This window comes from Cibotium barometz, chromosome 18 (assembly GCF_041138505.1).
Source record: "Cibotium barometz isolate CiBa-2024 chromosome 18, ASM4113850v1, whole genome shotgun sequence".
In the NCBI taxonomy this organism is placed as follows: domain Eukaryota; kingdom Viridiplantae; phylum Streptophyta; class Polypodiopsida; order Cyatheales; family Cibotiaceae; genus Cibotium; species Cibotium barometz.
In genome coordinates, this window is record NC_141063.1 from 41,025,395 (window position 1) to 41,041,284 (window position 15,890).

The following is a 15,890-nucleotide window of genomic DNA, read 5'->3' on the forward strand; positions in this document are numbered from 1 at the left end:
AGGCTTGTACGGACTGTACGGCTGTCTGTGGATTGGGCAGCTGATGGCGAGCTGTACGAGTAGCTGATGGCGAGGGCTTGTACGAATAGGGCAGGCGAAGCTGCTCTGATACCAAAATGTGGAAAATGGTTGTTAGGGTTAGGGTTTTGGAAGGCACATCAACAGGAGGCGTGAGAGAGAGAGAGAGAGGAACACGTTTGCTCATATATTGATAATGATAAAAAGAAGTACAATAGCCACATATAAAAGATGTGACCTAAAGTGTGTTCAAATGGTCCGGCCATAAATTGTGCCAGGTGGACCAAACCACCCACATATAAAAGATGTGACCTAAAGTGTGTTCACATGGTCCGGCCATAAACTGTGCCATGTGGACCAAACCACTTATAAACCACTATAAGTGAAACTAAGCTAAACTGGTGGAAAAAACCTCCACTAACTGAAGTAAAAAGTGCCCCAGTAACCTACTGATGATCACTAGCACTCCCTTGGGTGCATACACAGCATAAAACCCAACAACATCAGAGGGCTCTTGTACATATGTTCACTGACCATTATATATAGACTCACTCACATATTTCATGTTGTGTGGTTTTGCTCTGATCTCTCGTACATTTGGTCCTTTCGTCCTTTTGCCCTCACACCGGCCTCCCCTTAGGTAATGCTATATTACTCGGGAGTTTTCTAGTAGAAGCACTGGGGTGTCCCATAGGACCACCAGATTTCCACATGAACATAAAATGTTTTGGGAAGAGTGCTTTTCCCATGTCATTGAACATGCGATGATTTATGCTTGAGGCTGGAGATCTCTAATATAGGACCCATATATGCTAGTCTGTTTGCTATTGATGCTGTCGGCTTGCTCACGATTGGGATAATTCAGCTTTTACTCCATCGCTTTCACATGTCTGAACATGGCAGCCTTTGCTGCTAGTTGACTGCATGCTAGGCTGGTCAATAGGTCCCTTAGACCTTACCTAGGCTGTCCCATGGCCTAGGCTTGGCCTATGTCTAGCCCCAATGGCCATGAGCTCTTTGGTGGCTCTCGGACAAGCCTTCCATGGCTTTCCGTGGGACAAATTTCTACAAAGTCCATATCGTGATCTAGATTGGTACCTGTGTATCCTACTGGAAACCTAACAAATGCCCGGTACACTTCTACATCATTTTAGAGAGTTACAAACGTGCGGGACATGCATTGACTTCATGTGCGGGACATGCACACTTGACCATGACCCTCTTCAGTGGATCCTTGGCTGATTTGTCACTGACAAGGGCTCATAAAGGGCCAATTACCACTCTTAAGACTTGCACTTGTTGTACAGATATGGCCATGTGGCATCCAAGTGTGGGATGCACGTGACATCCCGTTCTGCTTAACTTGGTGGAAGCTACTCCAAATAGTCCCTCAATAATGTGAGATAATCTTCAAAGAAGTTCTTATCAAGACAACCCGCTTCATGCATGCTTCAATCCTGAAACTTTGTGAGGAATCAACGCTCTTTACGGCCGGAGCTATGCTTGAAGTGATGCAAAAGGATCTGTTCTAGAACCATCACTGTGGCTTCGTCGATGATATCATGTTCCGGTTCATCTTGGACATGCGTGGGAGGTCTGGCATAGTGCTTCAACCAAGGAACATGAAACACATCATTTATGGTATAGACGATAACTTTAACTTCATGGACACCTTGTTGATCTTCAGAATGGGAAAAGGTTTGAAACCTCGAAACAACAACTTTGGGCATTGCTTGTGCACCTGTTTCAACTGTTGTTTTATAATCCATCCATAGAATCAATCTGAGACACAGGGCACAGAGGAAGGTTTGGAATGTATTGCCACATTTGATCACCGAGAAGATGTGTGCCGCTCTGGATGCCCCTTTTTCTATGCAGGAGTTTAGTCATGCTCTTCATGCCTTACCTCATGGTAAGTGTCCAGGGGAGGATGGCCTCTCCCCTGTTTTTTTCATTACTTTTTGGGATGAGATTGGGGATGAGATAACATCGGCTTTGCAGGAGATGTGGGACACAGGTTCTATGCCTTATTCTCTCACTGAGGGGCTTATTTATCTTATTCCTAAGAGCGGGGATAAGACATTGATCGGCCAGTGGAGACCTATCACCTTACTTGGGACTGCCTATAAGATTCTAGCTAAGGCAGTGAGCATCAAATTGCAGCCAATAGGATGTTATTCATGATACCCAGAATGGATTCTTACACGGCAGGAGCATCTTTGATAACATTTTCTCATTTTGGGAGGCCGTCGAATGGGCTAAAGCGAGCAATCAGCCCTTAGCCATTCTGCTCTTGGATTTTGAGAAGGCCTATGATAGAGTGGATTGGGACTTTCTTGAGGGTACTCTTAGTCATATGGGCTTCTCTCAGAGATGGATCAAGGGAGTTTCATGCATGTATCGTGATGCCCACAGTAGAGTTCTTGCTTGCGGTGATAGAGGAGAGCGGTTTCAGATTTCTCGCTCAGTACGACAGGGTTGCCCATTAGCTCCTTTATTATGTATCACAGTTGCAGAGGCTATGAGCATCTTTCTCTGCTCCACTGCTGGTATTTTAGGATTGAGGTTGCCTCTTCGTAGTCATGAGGAGTTGGTTGACTCTGAGTTAGCTGATGACACAGCCCTGTTTTTGGAGGCTTCACATATATGCTTATGTTCCTTCCGGGTAGCACTAGAGGAGTTTTGTTTCGCAGCAGGGGCACTCGTTAATTAGCACAAATCTGTTGGTTTTTGGGTTAGTGATTCACCGAGAGTTGATTGGGGTGCAGAGCTTGGTTTTACTTGGATCAGCAGAGGATGTACTGCTAGATATTTAGGAAGCCAAGTTGGGATTGATATTTCTCTTGCATAGCATTTTGCTCCGGTACTTATGAGTATCCGGAAGAAGCTCTTCCATTGGAGCTCCAGGAGATTAGATTTAGCCTCCAGAGCTTTGGTGGCTAATCAGGTTTTGCTTGCCTCAGCTTGGTTTATTGCCTCTTGTTGGTGCTTCTCTCGTGCGTGCATTGGCCAATTGCGGAGATTGATCTGAAATTTTCTCTGGTCGGGCTTGGATGGCACCTCAGACACTCGTGCCAGGGTAGCTTGGCTCACAGTTATTCAGCACAAAAGAGAGGGGGGCTTGAATATTATCGATCCGGATGTTCAATGTAGGGCGTTGCTTTGCAAACTTGTGGTCAGAGGTTTCCTACCAGGCATTGAGCCTTGGGAGGATTTTTTCTTGTCTCAGATTTCCAGATGTACACCCAGAGTCGGGAGAGACTGGATGCCCAACACACGTTTTTTGTTCACAGAGGCTGATATTAGGGCACCATCTTCCCCTCTTATTGCAGCCATTGTCAGAGCATGGAGAAGCATGAGATTTTTCTTGCGACAAAGGCTTCCTAGGTCTTTGGACGAGGCTGACCGACAACCTATTATGTGGAACGAGTTCATTAGGGATGAGGTTGGTCGGCCACTTGATGCATCTCGTTATATGCAATGGTCAGGATGGGAGAGATGCGCATACACAGTTCTTGCTTGGAAGACCTTTAAGAGTCTTCCGGAGGATCGGAGAGTTGTATCCACTCAGTCTGTTGATCCCTCTGAGAATGCGTCCTCCAGAGGCACCTCCGGTACTGAAAGCTCTTCCGCGGACCATACACGAAGCACTCTAGTCTCCAACCCAGATGCCTCCACTGTAGTACTTGTCGAAAATGCCTTCCAAGCTGCCGACTGCCTTAATATCTTCTCATCTTAGGGGCTCTCGCATTCGTATTGATTAGATTGATGCAGCTATTCCGCATGAGCGGCTTTTTGGGACCTTTCACGGAGACTATCATCCGAGTTGGCTGGGAGTGGAGTTTTTTCGAGGATAGACATACCTCTGCAGGTCATTGCTCTTCCAGGCCACGAGGATACAGATTTCCTCATGTATTCTATCATGCCTGGTGGGAGATTGAGGACATGTAGTATGGAGGAGATCATACCAAACACTAGGCTTAGTCCAGTGAGGATTGTTGGTCGCTCGGGGAAGCACTGGTTCATTGATCCTTCTCCTCAGATAGTGACTCATGGCTCTTGGTGTTTGTGGCTATATGGTGGCAATCCTATCAGATATCTTCAGTGGGATCCAGGAGAGTGGGAGTGGATTGATGCCTTCGATCCTTTTGAAAAGCCTTTCTTTTTTCAGTTTCACTGTTCGGAATGCCAGGCTTCTCCTCACTCGACAGATGCATAGGATCCCTACTCTCAGGCCTCATTGGGAGAGCTATGATATTTCTCCAGTGATACAGCGCAGATATTGGCATAGACTTTGGCACTCATACAGAAGGAGCCAGATCTCTCATTTCTTTTGGTTATTCTTACATGGTGGTCTCCCCACCAATCAGTGGAGATCAGTTTTTGGTGTAGCACCTTCCTGTCCTAGATGTGCGGCAGATTTTGAGTCCGTACAACATTGTCTATGGGGGTGCAGCATTGCACAGGAGATTTGGGGTCCTGTAGCCCAACTTATGGGCAAATTGAGTGGCCGAGCCATGCATGTGACTTGGGGGGCAGTTGCTTGGCTCTCCTAGTCTGGTCCGCAACTTTTTTATGAGGGCAGTGGTACAGATTTTGTTTTTTTCATTCGTAGAGGTATTACCCAGCATGGTTTATTGCAGGATGTTCCTCACTGTGATTATACACCCCCTGGACAGAGGATTGACACCAATTGGGAGATTATTGCCAGTATTACAGCATGGCAGATCTGGAGAGCTAGATGCACGGAGGCTATTGAGGGTGTCCAGATTTTTGGGTCTCAGTGCATTAGTACTATATGGGGTGATATCATCCACACTCTTATGGCTACTTGGGCTCGCATTCAGGGGCCCTCTCGTTCTGCGCAGGCGAAGCGTGTGATATTTATGTAGGAATGGGACCATGGCATCTTCTTTTCCTCTAGTACCACCACAGGTCTTACATGGCATCATGATGCTCCTCAATGGTTGAAATCACCTTACATATTGGGGTGATTCTATTCTCTTCCGGCTTATAGCTGTGATTGTTGTATGTTTTTCTCATACTTAATAGAAGTCTCTTTCTGAAAAAAAAATAAAAATAAAAAAATTCATAGAGATATTTTGGAAAGATTTTGTAAGGAATCAACAATGGTTGTAACAACCCGGCTTTCTCCCCATGTGACACCTTCACCTTCTGACAAAGTGGACAATGTTGCATATATGTGAACACGTCCGGCCTCATTTTGGGCGAGTAGAATTGCCTTTCGATTCTCCAATGTTGAGTTCATGCCTTTATGACCACCAGTGATGGTGTTTGATCGAATTCCCAGAGGTTACCACTAGACCACAACAAACGATCATAGGAAGGCAACAATCCCCATTCCCTGCTACCCCCTTCACGTCCACACAAAAAAGGGAATAATGGAAAGGAGTCTTTTATAGAAAACAAGTCATTACAAAATCCAGAAGGACCGGATGGTTTAGTTTTCTACAAAAGTCGACTCTGGGTCTTTAAGCAGTTTAGGAAACTCTTCTCCATGACGCTATCAGAATTGGGTTGCCAACAATGCATTGTGGTGGAATGCATGAGGAGCCAAGGAACTCATGGAGTAATCCCACATGTGAATCAGGGGGCTTGGATGGAGCTCTGTATGTAGCAAGGTGGGCATGGCTCATAGGTATCTTCCCCACTTGGGTTTTTGTGTGGACGTGAGGGGGGTAGTAGGTGATGGGGATTGTTGCCTCGTGATCATTAGTTGTGGTCTAGTGGTAACCTCCGGGGATTCGATCATGGTATTAAAGCACTAGGTGCTCGCGCACGGAAGAACTTCCTTTGCTTGAGATCTTCCTCCAGGCGATGGTGAGAGACGGCCACTGACAGTGATCAAGGTCCATTCCAAAGGACTTGCGAAGGTTCGTAGGACTAGGGACCTCTAGGGCGTTCATGCGAAAAAAGCAAGGATTATGGTTTGCTATAGCCACGTCAACGAAGTCCTAGCTCACAATCGTGCAAACAGTTGACCATGCGGCAAGGGGGGTTCACATGCATTGTTGGAGAGAAGGTGTTAGAATTGGGTTGCCACCAATGCATTGTGGTGGAATGCGTGAGGAGCCAAGGAACTCGTGGAGTAATCCCACATGCGAATCAATGGGCTTGGATGGAGCTCTATATGTAGCACAGTGGGCATGGCACATAGGTATCTTACCCACCCCAAAATTGGGAAAATTCAAGAAGAAAGTTTTCATTTCAATCAACTGCTCCAAAAGCTATTACTGTTAGTGACATGGAAGATGAAGAAAGCTGAAGAATTCATGCTGCCATAGAATGTCAAGGTCATAACCAATAGGCACCTGCAAGTTATCAAGGTAAGCAAAGTTTGAGATTTTGATTGACTTTAGAAGTACACATTCTTTCATTTCACCTGGCTATCTATAAAAGTTAGAATTAGATCAGAGATAGAAACTTATGCAAGTTGAATTGGCTAGTGGGAAACTTCTCTCATGCCATGAGATGGATAATCTCTAATTCTCTCTGGAGATAAGAATTTAACCAATGTAAATTCGAAATCTTGCCTTTGGTCATATATGATAGAATTCTTGGTATAGATTGGCTTACTCAGAATCAATCAAATGCTTTAGAGGGGGATTGGTATGCCGATGTAAAGCGGTCTTTGTCCCTCGGGCAAGACTTGACCTCTGAGTCCTTTGCATTGGACTATGCTTTATGAACCTCTGAGCCATGCTTTTAGGCCCTTGAGCCATGTTCATGAGCCATTGAGCCAGTTGCGGGGTCTATGTCTGGTCTTTGCTTGTGTTGGAGTATGGGATTATTGAAGGTTATGCATGCAACTCCACCATCACTCAGAAGGGGGTTTTGTTGGGTATTTCAGAGTTAGTTTGGAGTTTGGTGAAGTGTCCTTAGTGGTGTGAACACACTAGGTGAGGGTAAAAAGATAAGGCCTAGGTGTCTATAAAAGCATGTATTTGGGGGGATTCATTATCATAGTGAACATCATTTGAGTTGTGCAATCTTGCTCTCTCTTGGTTGTTAACACATCTCTCTATCTCTCTCTCTCTATCTCTCTCTCTCTTTCTCTCTCTCTCTCTCTCCCCTTAATCCTTGTGCATCACAACCATAGTTGTCACGGTACGAAAATACGATACCGTACGGGAATTTTTGGTATGATATGAAATTTTGGGATACCGTATGTTAAAATTCGTTTTTTATATACATAAAAAAACACTTACAAACTATGGAGCTTCAAGCTTGAATGTGAGGGAAGGTTGGGGGGGGGGGGGGGAGGGGGGGGGAGTCCACAGTGCTTGAGGAACCAGAACATGGAGATGTGTCTCTCCTAGTTGGATCTCCCAATTGGCTCCAAAAAAGAGCTTGCATGGGTAATGCGATACCAAAGGTCTCCCAGTGTAGTGTTTATAACTAAGGGATCGTCCTTGCACATATACGGGCAGTGCATCTAGGCCCTAGGGTGATAGGTTTAGGGGTTCCTCTGTAGATCGAAATGGCCCTATCCAAATCTTCTCCCTCGTACATAACTTGAGGATCTGACTGTCTAGCCTACCTATACAAGGTATCTCCAAGTGATGTAGCAAGATTCTCTCCTCATCCTACCAATCAAGTGCACACTACCAGTCTACCTTGCCAATTTTTTTTGGGTCTCTTAGCAACCCCATATGGAATGCTGAGTGACATGAAAGTTGAAAAGTATTGTGGGCATTTGGGATCTTCGTTGAGCAAGATTTCTATTTTTTTTAAACCATTTGGAATTTTGTTTTCGGGGGGTGTCAAATCCCCACGGATCCCCTCGTGATCGATCTTGGTTCGAAACTCGAATCCTGCAAACAAACGAACAACAAACAAGCAAGGGGGTGCAGGCCTGACTCACCTCCCAACCATGACAGCCGTGGGCGAGCCCACAGTCTTGGTTGTCCCCACCGAGCCACGAGCTGAGCTAACTAGGTTGACGTACCGACCAATCTCCTCCTTGCGACGTCCCATACCGCCACGAAGCTGCCCTCGCGGGCCTCGAGATTGTTGCTGGCCTCGGCTGCATAAAGCAGGTGCACGTCTGCACTAGATCCAGGCTCCAAGACCATAGAGCTCTCACAAACTCGCGAGACTCTCTATATTACAATAACTAACCTTGGCCACTCTTTTATAGGCTCTTGGCCGGTCATCGGGCGTCCACACTTGGCCGCCCGCCCGTCCATACTTGGGTGTCCGTCTGTTAGTATTTCCCTAACTCAGCTTGTCAATCAGCCTGCCTAGTTCCAAGCTTCCCCAAGCCTCGAAACTAGTCTTGCATGCGTATAGCACACGGTAGATACCCACTGTGCACATGACATACTCCCCTTCCTCTAAGAGCTCACTCCTGAGCTCACTAAAAAGCCCGGGTAATCTCTCTAAAGAGAAGTCAATGTCTCCCATGTAGCGTCCTCCTCAACACGATCCTTCCACTTGATCTTGTATTCCGTGATAAGCGTATGACGCAATCTTCGTTCACGAAAGCCAAGAATCTTTTCAGGTTCGTGCGGAACGAATGTCATGTCCTGGACATCTATAATTTCTTGAGGAGTAACTAACTGATCTGCTCCACCCAGTACTTCCTTAAGTCTACTGACATGAAATACAGGATGAACTTTCACATGAGAAGGCAAATCCAATTCATATGCAACTGAACCAATCCGTTGTGTAACACGAAATGGTCCACAGTATCTAGGGGATAATTTTGGAGATCTACCTGTCCGTAAAGTCTCGGAATCTTTCGGAACTCGCAAATACACCATCGTTCCTTCAGAGAACTCTCTAGGTGAACTATGTCTACTAGAATAAAACCTGTCGCGGTCTTGAGCACTTCTAATAGATTCCTTTGCAACTTGTAACATTTCTTGCATATCTTGCAAAAAATTACGTACTGCATCATGCTGAAGTCCTGAGAATCCTACTGTAACAGGTGATCTAGGTTAAAAACTGTACATAAGCATGAAAGGACTAAACCTTGTACTCATATGCTTAGTACTGTTATATGCAAATTCTAACATAGGAAGATAATCCTCCCATGAACTCTGTCTTTTGGATACATATGCTCGAAGCATATCTTCCAGAATCTGATTCACTCTTTCAGTCTGGCCATCAGATTGAGGATGATCAGAGGAACTCAAATTCAAAGTTGTTTCCAACTTCTCAAAAACAAGTTTCCAAAATTCACTCGTAAACTTAGAGTCCCTATCACTGACTATGTCCTGCGGTAACCCGTACAGTCTAAACAATTGCTCGATAAACTGCCGAGCTAATTGCGTAGTTGTAATAGTCTTTTGGGTCGGTAAAAATCTAGCCATCTTTGTCAAGCGATCTACCACAACCCAAATAGAATCATGGCCTTGATGTGTTCTTGGCAATCCGGTAATAAAATCCATGGAAATACTTTCCCATTTATTACTTGGGATTTGCAAAGGATGCAACAACCCAGCCTGTCTAAAGCGTTCATCTTTATTTGCCTGACAAATCTGACATTTGAGAACATAATCTTCTACATACCCTTTCATCTTCGGCCAATAAAAAGTGTGTTTCACTAATGATAGCGTCCTATGTACCCCAGGGTGTCGAGCAGAAGGGGCGTCGTGACACTCCCTCAAAATCTTGGACCTAATGTCCAGGATCTGTGGTACACAAATTTTGTCATTACGGAATAGTAAACCATTCCGAATCATCCACTGACCTCCTGCAGCCTGAATGGTAGACTGCGCAGTCACCGAGTCTTGGTCAATCAATGAGCTCCCGTCTTGGATCTTCTGCCAAAATGGACCAAAATAACTATCAGTCCTGCAAAGCCCTCTCAATGACTGAAATAAGTCAGTAGAAATCTCGGTGAACGACAAAGTATTCACCTCTCTAATCCGACTAAGCGCATCTGCAATATTATTCATGGACCCTTTCCGATAACGGATCTCAAAATCAAAATCTTGCATTAACTTTGCCCAACGAGCTTTCCTGCCTCTCAAATCATCCGCATCACACACATACTTGATTGACTGATGATCAGTCAATAACACAAACTTGGATCCATATAAATAATGTCTCCAAACCTTGAGAGCATGAATCACAGCATAAAGCTCCTTCTCAAGGGTTGGCCAACGAGATTGAGTGTCGTCTAGCTTTTTACTTTCAAAAGCAACCGGTCTACCATCTTGAAATAAAGCAGCCCCGATAGCATAGTCACTGGCATCAGTTTCAAGAACATAAGGCCGACGAGGATCAGGCAATGCTAAGATAGGTGCTTCCTTGACTTTATCTTTCAAAAGTCTGAAGGCCATATCCAAATCGTTATTCCAAGTGATAGGCTGATTGGACTTACGTCCACGACCTTTCAATAAGTCGGTCATCGGCAGTGTGAGGTGAGAGTACTCCCGTACAGATTTTCGAAGAAAAACAACAAAACCGAGAAAAGAACGAAGTTGTTTCACTGTTCGCGGTATAGGCCAGTCCAAAACCTTCTGAACTCGGTCATAGTCAATGCTCAATCCATCTTTAGTGATCTTGTGTCCCAAGTAAATGATGTCGGTCATAAAGAACTCACAGTTACTTAATTTAGCATATAGTCGATTTTGTCTCAAAATAGATAAAACAATCATGAGGTGTCTGACATGATCCTCAAGAGTACGGCTATATATCAAAATATCATCCAAGAACACCACCACAAATTTTCCCAAATGTTCACGAAAAAGGTCGTTCATCATTTGCTGGAAAGTGGCTAGAGCATTGGTTAACCCAAAAGGTAATACGAGAAACTCGTAATGGCCATACCTAGTCCGAAAGGCGGTTTTTTCGACATGCCTTTCATGAATACGTATCTGGTGATAGCCAATACGTAAATCTATCTTCGTGAAATATTTCGCTCCTGCTAACCGGTCAATTAGGTCATCTGATCTAGGGAGAGGATAACGGTTCTTAATTATCAGCTTGTTCAATCTTTTGTAATCTATACACATTCTCCAAGTATTGTTCTTCTTTCTCCTAAGCAACACAAGTGCACCCCAAGGTGATTTACTTGGACGGATCTGGCCCATCCTCAAATAATCTGCGAGTTGTTTAGCCAACTCATCTTCCTCAGCTTGGCTCATCCTATAAGGCGGAATACTCACAGGATGAGCACCAGGGATCAAGTCAATACGATAATCTACTGCCCGTTCAGGTGGTAAACCCGATGGCAATTCCTTAGGAAATACATCTTGAAATGAATCAAGTATCTTCTGTAATTCTTTGCTTTCAAACACACTTAATTCATTCACATCCAAGAAAGGGATGAGAAAAGAAGAAAGTGGAATCAAGACACAATGGAAAGTGGTGTACAAAGAAGAATTCATTATATTTCCAAAATCAATTGTATTTACAAGAGGTCCCTGAGAGGGATGAATACAATCACCTAAAATACTATACTTGGTGTCCCTATGCTGAAAAGAAAAAATATGACTAGACTAATCTATCTGGACGTCAAGAGTCTTAAACCACTCAATCCCTAATAACAAGTCTACATTTTCCAGATGCATAACATAGCATTCCAGAGTGTCTTTGTAGTCCTGAATCTGGATTGGAAACATCTCCACCTTGCGATCCCAAACTTGTCTTCCCGCAGGTAGACGAACCTCATAGGTATGGTCGCTGAGTGTCGTATCAAGACTCAATTTCTGCACAAGTTTGTAGTTAACAAAGTTATGCGAACTGCCAGGGTCTAAAAGAATGTGAATCTTATGGCCATTCACTTCTCCATAAACTCGGAGAAGATCATGCATACCAAATACCTTAGAATTGAACAGACAATCAGAACAAGTACTAGGGCGAGAAAGTACAGTAATTGGACTTGGTACCCTTTTTCTTTGGGCACTCGTTACGCATGTGTCCTTTTTCTTCGCAGATAAAACAACGTCCTTCCTTCTTGAGCTTCAAAGCTCTAAGGAGTCGTTTCTTCTTTGCTGGTGTCGAACTTGAACTCTTCGAAGGTTGGTCCAGACTTGCCTTCTGTCGTGTTAGCCATAGGTGCAGAGAACTTTCTTTTATGCTTGTTTCCCTGCTCGGTAACGGGCTTCGACTTGGAAGAGACCATTGTATCATCATAGATACGAGCTGAATGAATGGCCTCGTCCAATGTTTTACATTTGTTATTTTTAACCTGTAATCAGTACGAGTCTGGTAAACCAGCTACGAAAAGCCCCAACAGAGTAGTGGGATCCATCTTTGTAGCCTTCATCTACAAGTCATGAAATTTTTGGAGGTAGACCTCATAAGTGAGGTGCTGCGAGGTCATGGTCAAAGCTGAAAACCGGGCAACAACATCATAGTCATCCTCTTTCTTGAGGAATTCTTTCTTGAAAATGTCTTCAAATTGTGCCCAAGTCGTTGGCTTTGGGTTCAGTTCCTTCCACCAAAGCAAAGCTTTGCCGGACAGGAAACCTACTGCTAACTGTATCTTCTTTCCATCATCATATGGATGAAACTGAAAGTGAACTTGCCACTTGTGTAGCCAAGTGTCTACGATCTCCTTGGTTCTTTGCTTTTGCTCGCCCCCGAACGGTTCCGGAGTAATATTGCGGCCTAAAGCTGAAGCCAAGGTATCCATTCCCGAAAAAGTAGAGAGGGTAGTGGTCAATAGAGCGATGGAGTTTTGCAAAGCCTGCATCTGGGCTGCGATTTGTGCCTGACGTTCCGTCGAAGAAGCTTCGAGAGCTACTTTGAACTCTTGGAAATCTGATTTTGACACAAGCTCGTCAAAAAGATCGGCATCGGTTCGGTCCACGAGGGGCTCCAACTCTGATTCTTGGGTCGACATCGTGAAGAGGGTACGTAGAGAGAAAATTCGATCTTTGCACAATGAAAGTGCGAGCGAGCTTGAGAGCTTGAGAGCTTGAAAACTTGAGAACTTGAGAGATGTGTGGCAAGAAGCCCACTTGAGGGGGTTTATAAAGGTTTCCCAAAAGCCAAAAAAAAAAATCTCGAAAAGCTAGGCTTAGCTTTTGCTTTAGCTTTTGTGTTTTTTTTGAATAAATATATATATATATATATATATTTTATATATATATATATATCGATATATATATTCTCTTTTCTTAAAAAAAATGAACATCTTGAAACCTTTGAAACCTTTGAAACCTTGGAGGATTCTTTTTAAAACTTTGAAATTTTAAACTTTAAAAAAAAACGAAAGCTAAAAAAAGGTGCTTTCCTTGTGTTTTTTTTTTCCCTCCAGGATTCACCCGTCGGTGAGCTGCGGGCGCCTGGATTAGCTGTTGGGTGTAGATTCCGTCGCCAGCTGCTGCTGACATCGCCTGCGTGCCCTGCGTGTACTCGTGCCAACTCGCCAGCCTGCGTGGGCCTTAGTGTGCTGACCTGCCGTGCGTGGCCTGAGTGCTGGCCGGGCCTGGGCATCAGCCTGCCTTGCCTGGCCTGGGCGCCGGCCTGGCCTGGGCACCAGCCCGCCTGGCCTAGCCTAGGTGCTGGCCTGGCTGGGCACTGGCCTGCCTGACGTGAGCGCTGGCCTGCCCGACTACGCAGGCCTACACGGCCTTAGGCGCCTTCGCATGCTTGGCCGGCTGCAAGCTAGCCGCCTGCAACACGTCAACCACAACAGCTTATACAACGCCTACGCCTCCCATACTTCGCTCTCTCACTCGTTCGTTGAACGAAAAGCAATAAACGTGCTTTTTTTCTTTTTTTTTGTGTTTTCTCTCCTTGCAGGTTATGCGACTGCACAAACACGACTCCTCTTCTTTGCAAAGCAATCAACCCTTATTATTCTACCATCTCCCATCAACATGGGGTTCTTTGATGAAGAAAAAACACGTACAAAATCTGAAAACTGCAGTATGCACAGAAAAAACAGCAAGTTTTTTAACACATACCGTTCTTCGACCTCTTCTTCTCTACCTACCGACTTGCTCGTTCACGAGGTATGCTCTGATACCACTGTCAAATCCCCACGGATGCCCTCGTGATCGATCTTGGTTCGAAACTCGAATCCTGCAAACAAACGAACAACAAACAAGCAAGGGGGTGCAAGCCTGACTCACCTCCCAACCATGACAGTCGTGGGCGAGCCCACAGTCTTGGCTGTTCCCACCGAGCCACGAGCTGAGCTAACTAGGTTGACGTACCGACCAATCTCCTCCTCGCGACGTCCCATACCGCCACGAAGCTGCCCTCGCGGGCCTCGAGATTGCTACCGGCCTCGGCTGCATAAAGCAGGTGCACGTCTGCACACTAGATCCAGGCTCCAAGACCATAGAGCTCTCACAAACTCGCGAGACTCTCTATATTACAATAACTAACCTTGGCCACCCTTTTATAGGCTCTTGGCCGGTCATCGGCCATCCACACTTGGCCGCCCGCCCGTCCATACTTGGGTGCCCGCCCGTTAGTATTTCCCTAACTCAGCTCGTCAATCAGCCTGCCTAGTTCCAAGCTTCCCCAAGCCTCGAAACTAGTCTTGCATGCGTATAGCACACGGTAGATACCCATTGTGCACATGACGCGGGGGGGGGGGGGGGGGGGGGGGGGGGGGGGGGGGGGGACAAAACCTTATGATATCGTATGGAACCGTACCATACGAACCATAGGGTACGAATAGGTTCGTACCGGTACGAGAAACAACCATGATCACAACCATGAGTTGAAGCTCCATCTCCTTTGTCCTTAAGCTTCATCCCTCTGCACATACCACCATGGTGATCTATAGAATGGGACTCCTTATTCCAGTAGTATATATTAACTAAGTATATGTTTATAAATATTTACAATGATTGTTCAGATTTGGACTTGATCTGGACACTTGAATGTTGTATGTTAAATTCTGCTGCGTAGTAATATCTGCTGTCTGAATTTTGAGATGTGACCCTAAGGCTCCTATTTATAGTTGGCTAGCCGGGTGGCCAGTAAAAACAGCCCAAAAGTAAAATTCATGGGTGCTTGGCCTCGCCACATGTGTGGGCTGATTTGCCAGCCCTAAGGCCTTTGCAAATCACATAAGCTTTTCTACGTGGCACCCAACTAGTCTTTATGCTGTCGAATTTCTCAGACTTATTTTTTTCTGGTTTTTGACAGGCTTGTGTTAAACGGGTCGAGGAAGACACAACTGGGCATAAGCATTGCACTGGCCAATATTTTGATTACTGGGCTTGCATTGACAAATATGTAAGCTTTTAAAAAATAACAATAAATGTTCCCTCTTGTGGTGCTGATATTTTCAAATTTCACTTCTAAATTTTGCAATTTTTCCATGGATGACAAATTTTGCAGGTGGCACGGAAGCTTTTCAGCAAGTTAAAATAAATAATTTGGGATGGCTCTCAAATTGTTGACTTAATTGTGTGAACTTTTTGTGACAATCCTGATGCAGATTTTTTCCCCCCCAGAATTTTATCGTAAATAAGAATTGAGTCTTTCCTTGATTTGATCATTGAAAGAGATTCCAAATGATTGTCAAATGTATTTGGAGATGATAAGGTGAGAGAATGTTATGTAGAGTATGGTTGTGAAGCATGAATGCTTATGCTCCATGTAAAGCTTTATGAGAGTCTCTTTTAAAGATCTTGGGGATTAGGGTCTCTCGGCTAATCAAAGTAGTAATATGTCATGCTTTTTAAAGTTATAATTCATAGCATACAGTCGTGTGTTTCCTTCCACCCTATTTAGTAACAGTTCATTGTTTTTGTTTTGGCAACATCCAAGACAATGCAATGAGGGAGTTAGTGATTATTCTAGAAGGTAGTGAGTGGCTTGAGGAAGCGTGGGGAGGGAGAGCAAGAGGGGAAAAAAGAACATGATACAGAGAAGTCATGGTGGAAGAGCACTCACTTCTCTCACTCTCTCTCAAACAGAAAGCA

At 44.7% G+C, this 15,890-nt stretch overlaps 1 protein-coding gene across 1 annotated transcript in view; it reads left to right on the forward strand.

Annotated features, from left to right (window-relative positions):
- LOC147629348 (cytochrome b-c1 complex subunit 6-1, mitochondrial-like) overlaps positions 1 to 15,611 on the forward strand; it is a 52,249-nt gene extending 36,638 nt beyond the window's left edge. The window contains exons 3-4 of the mRNA XM_086812577.1: positions 15,109 to 15,198; positions 15,304 to 15,611. Of these exons, the coding sequence (XP_086668703.1) occupies positions 15,109 to 15,198; positions 15,304 to 15,336 (123 nt within the window). The 3' untranslated portion in view covers positions 15,337 to 15,611. The remainder of the gene's footprint in view (positions 1 to 15,108; positions 15,199 to 15,303) is intronic.
- Positions 15,612 to 15,890: the final 279 nt, after the last annotated feature.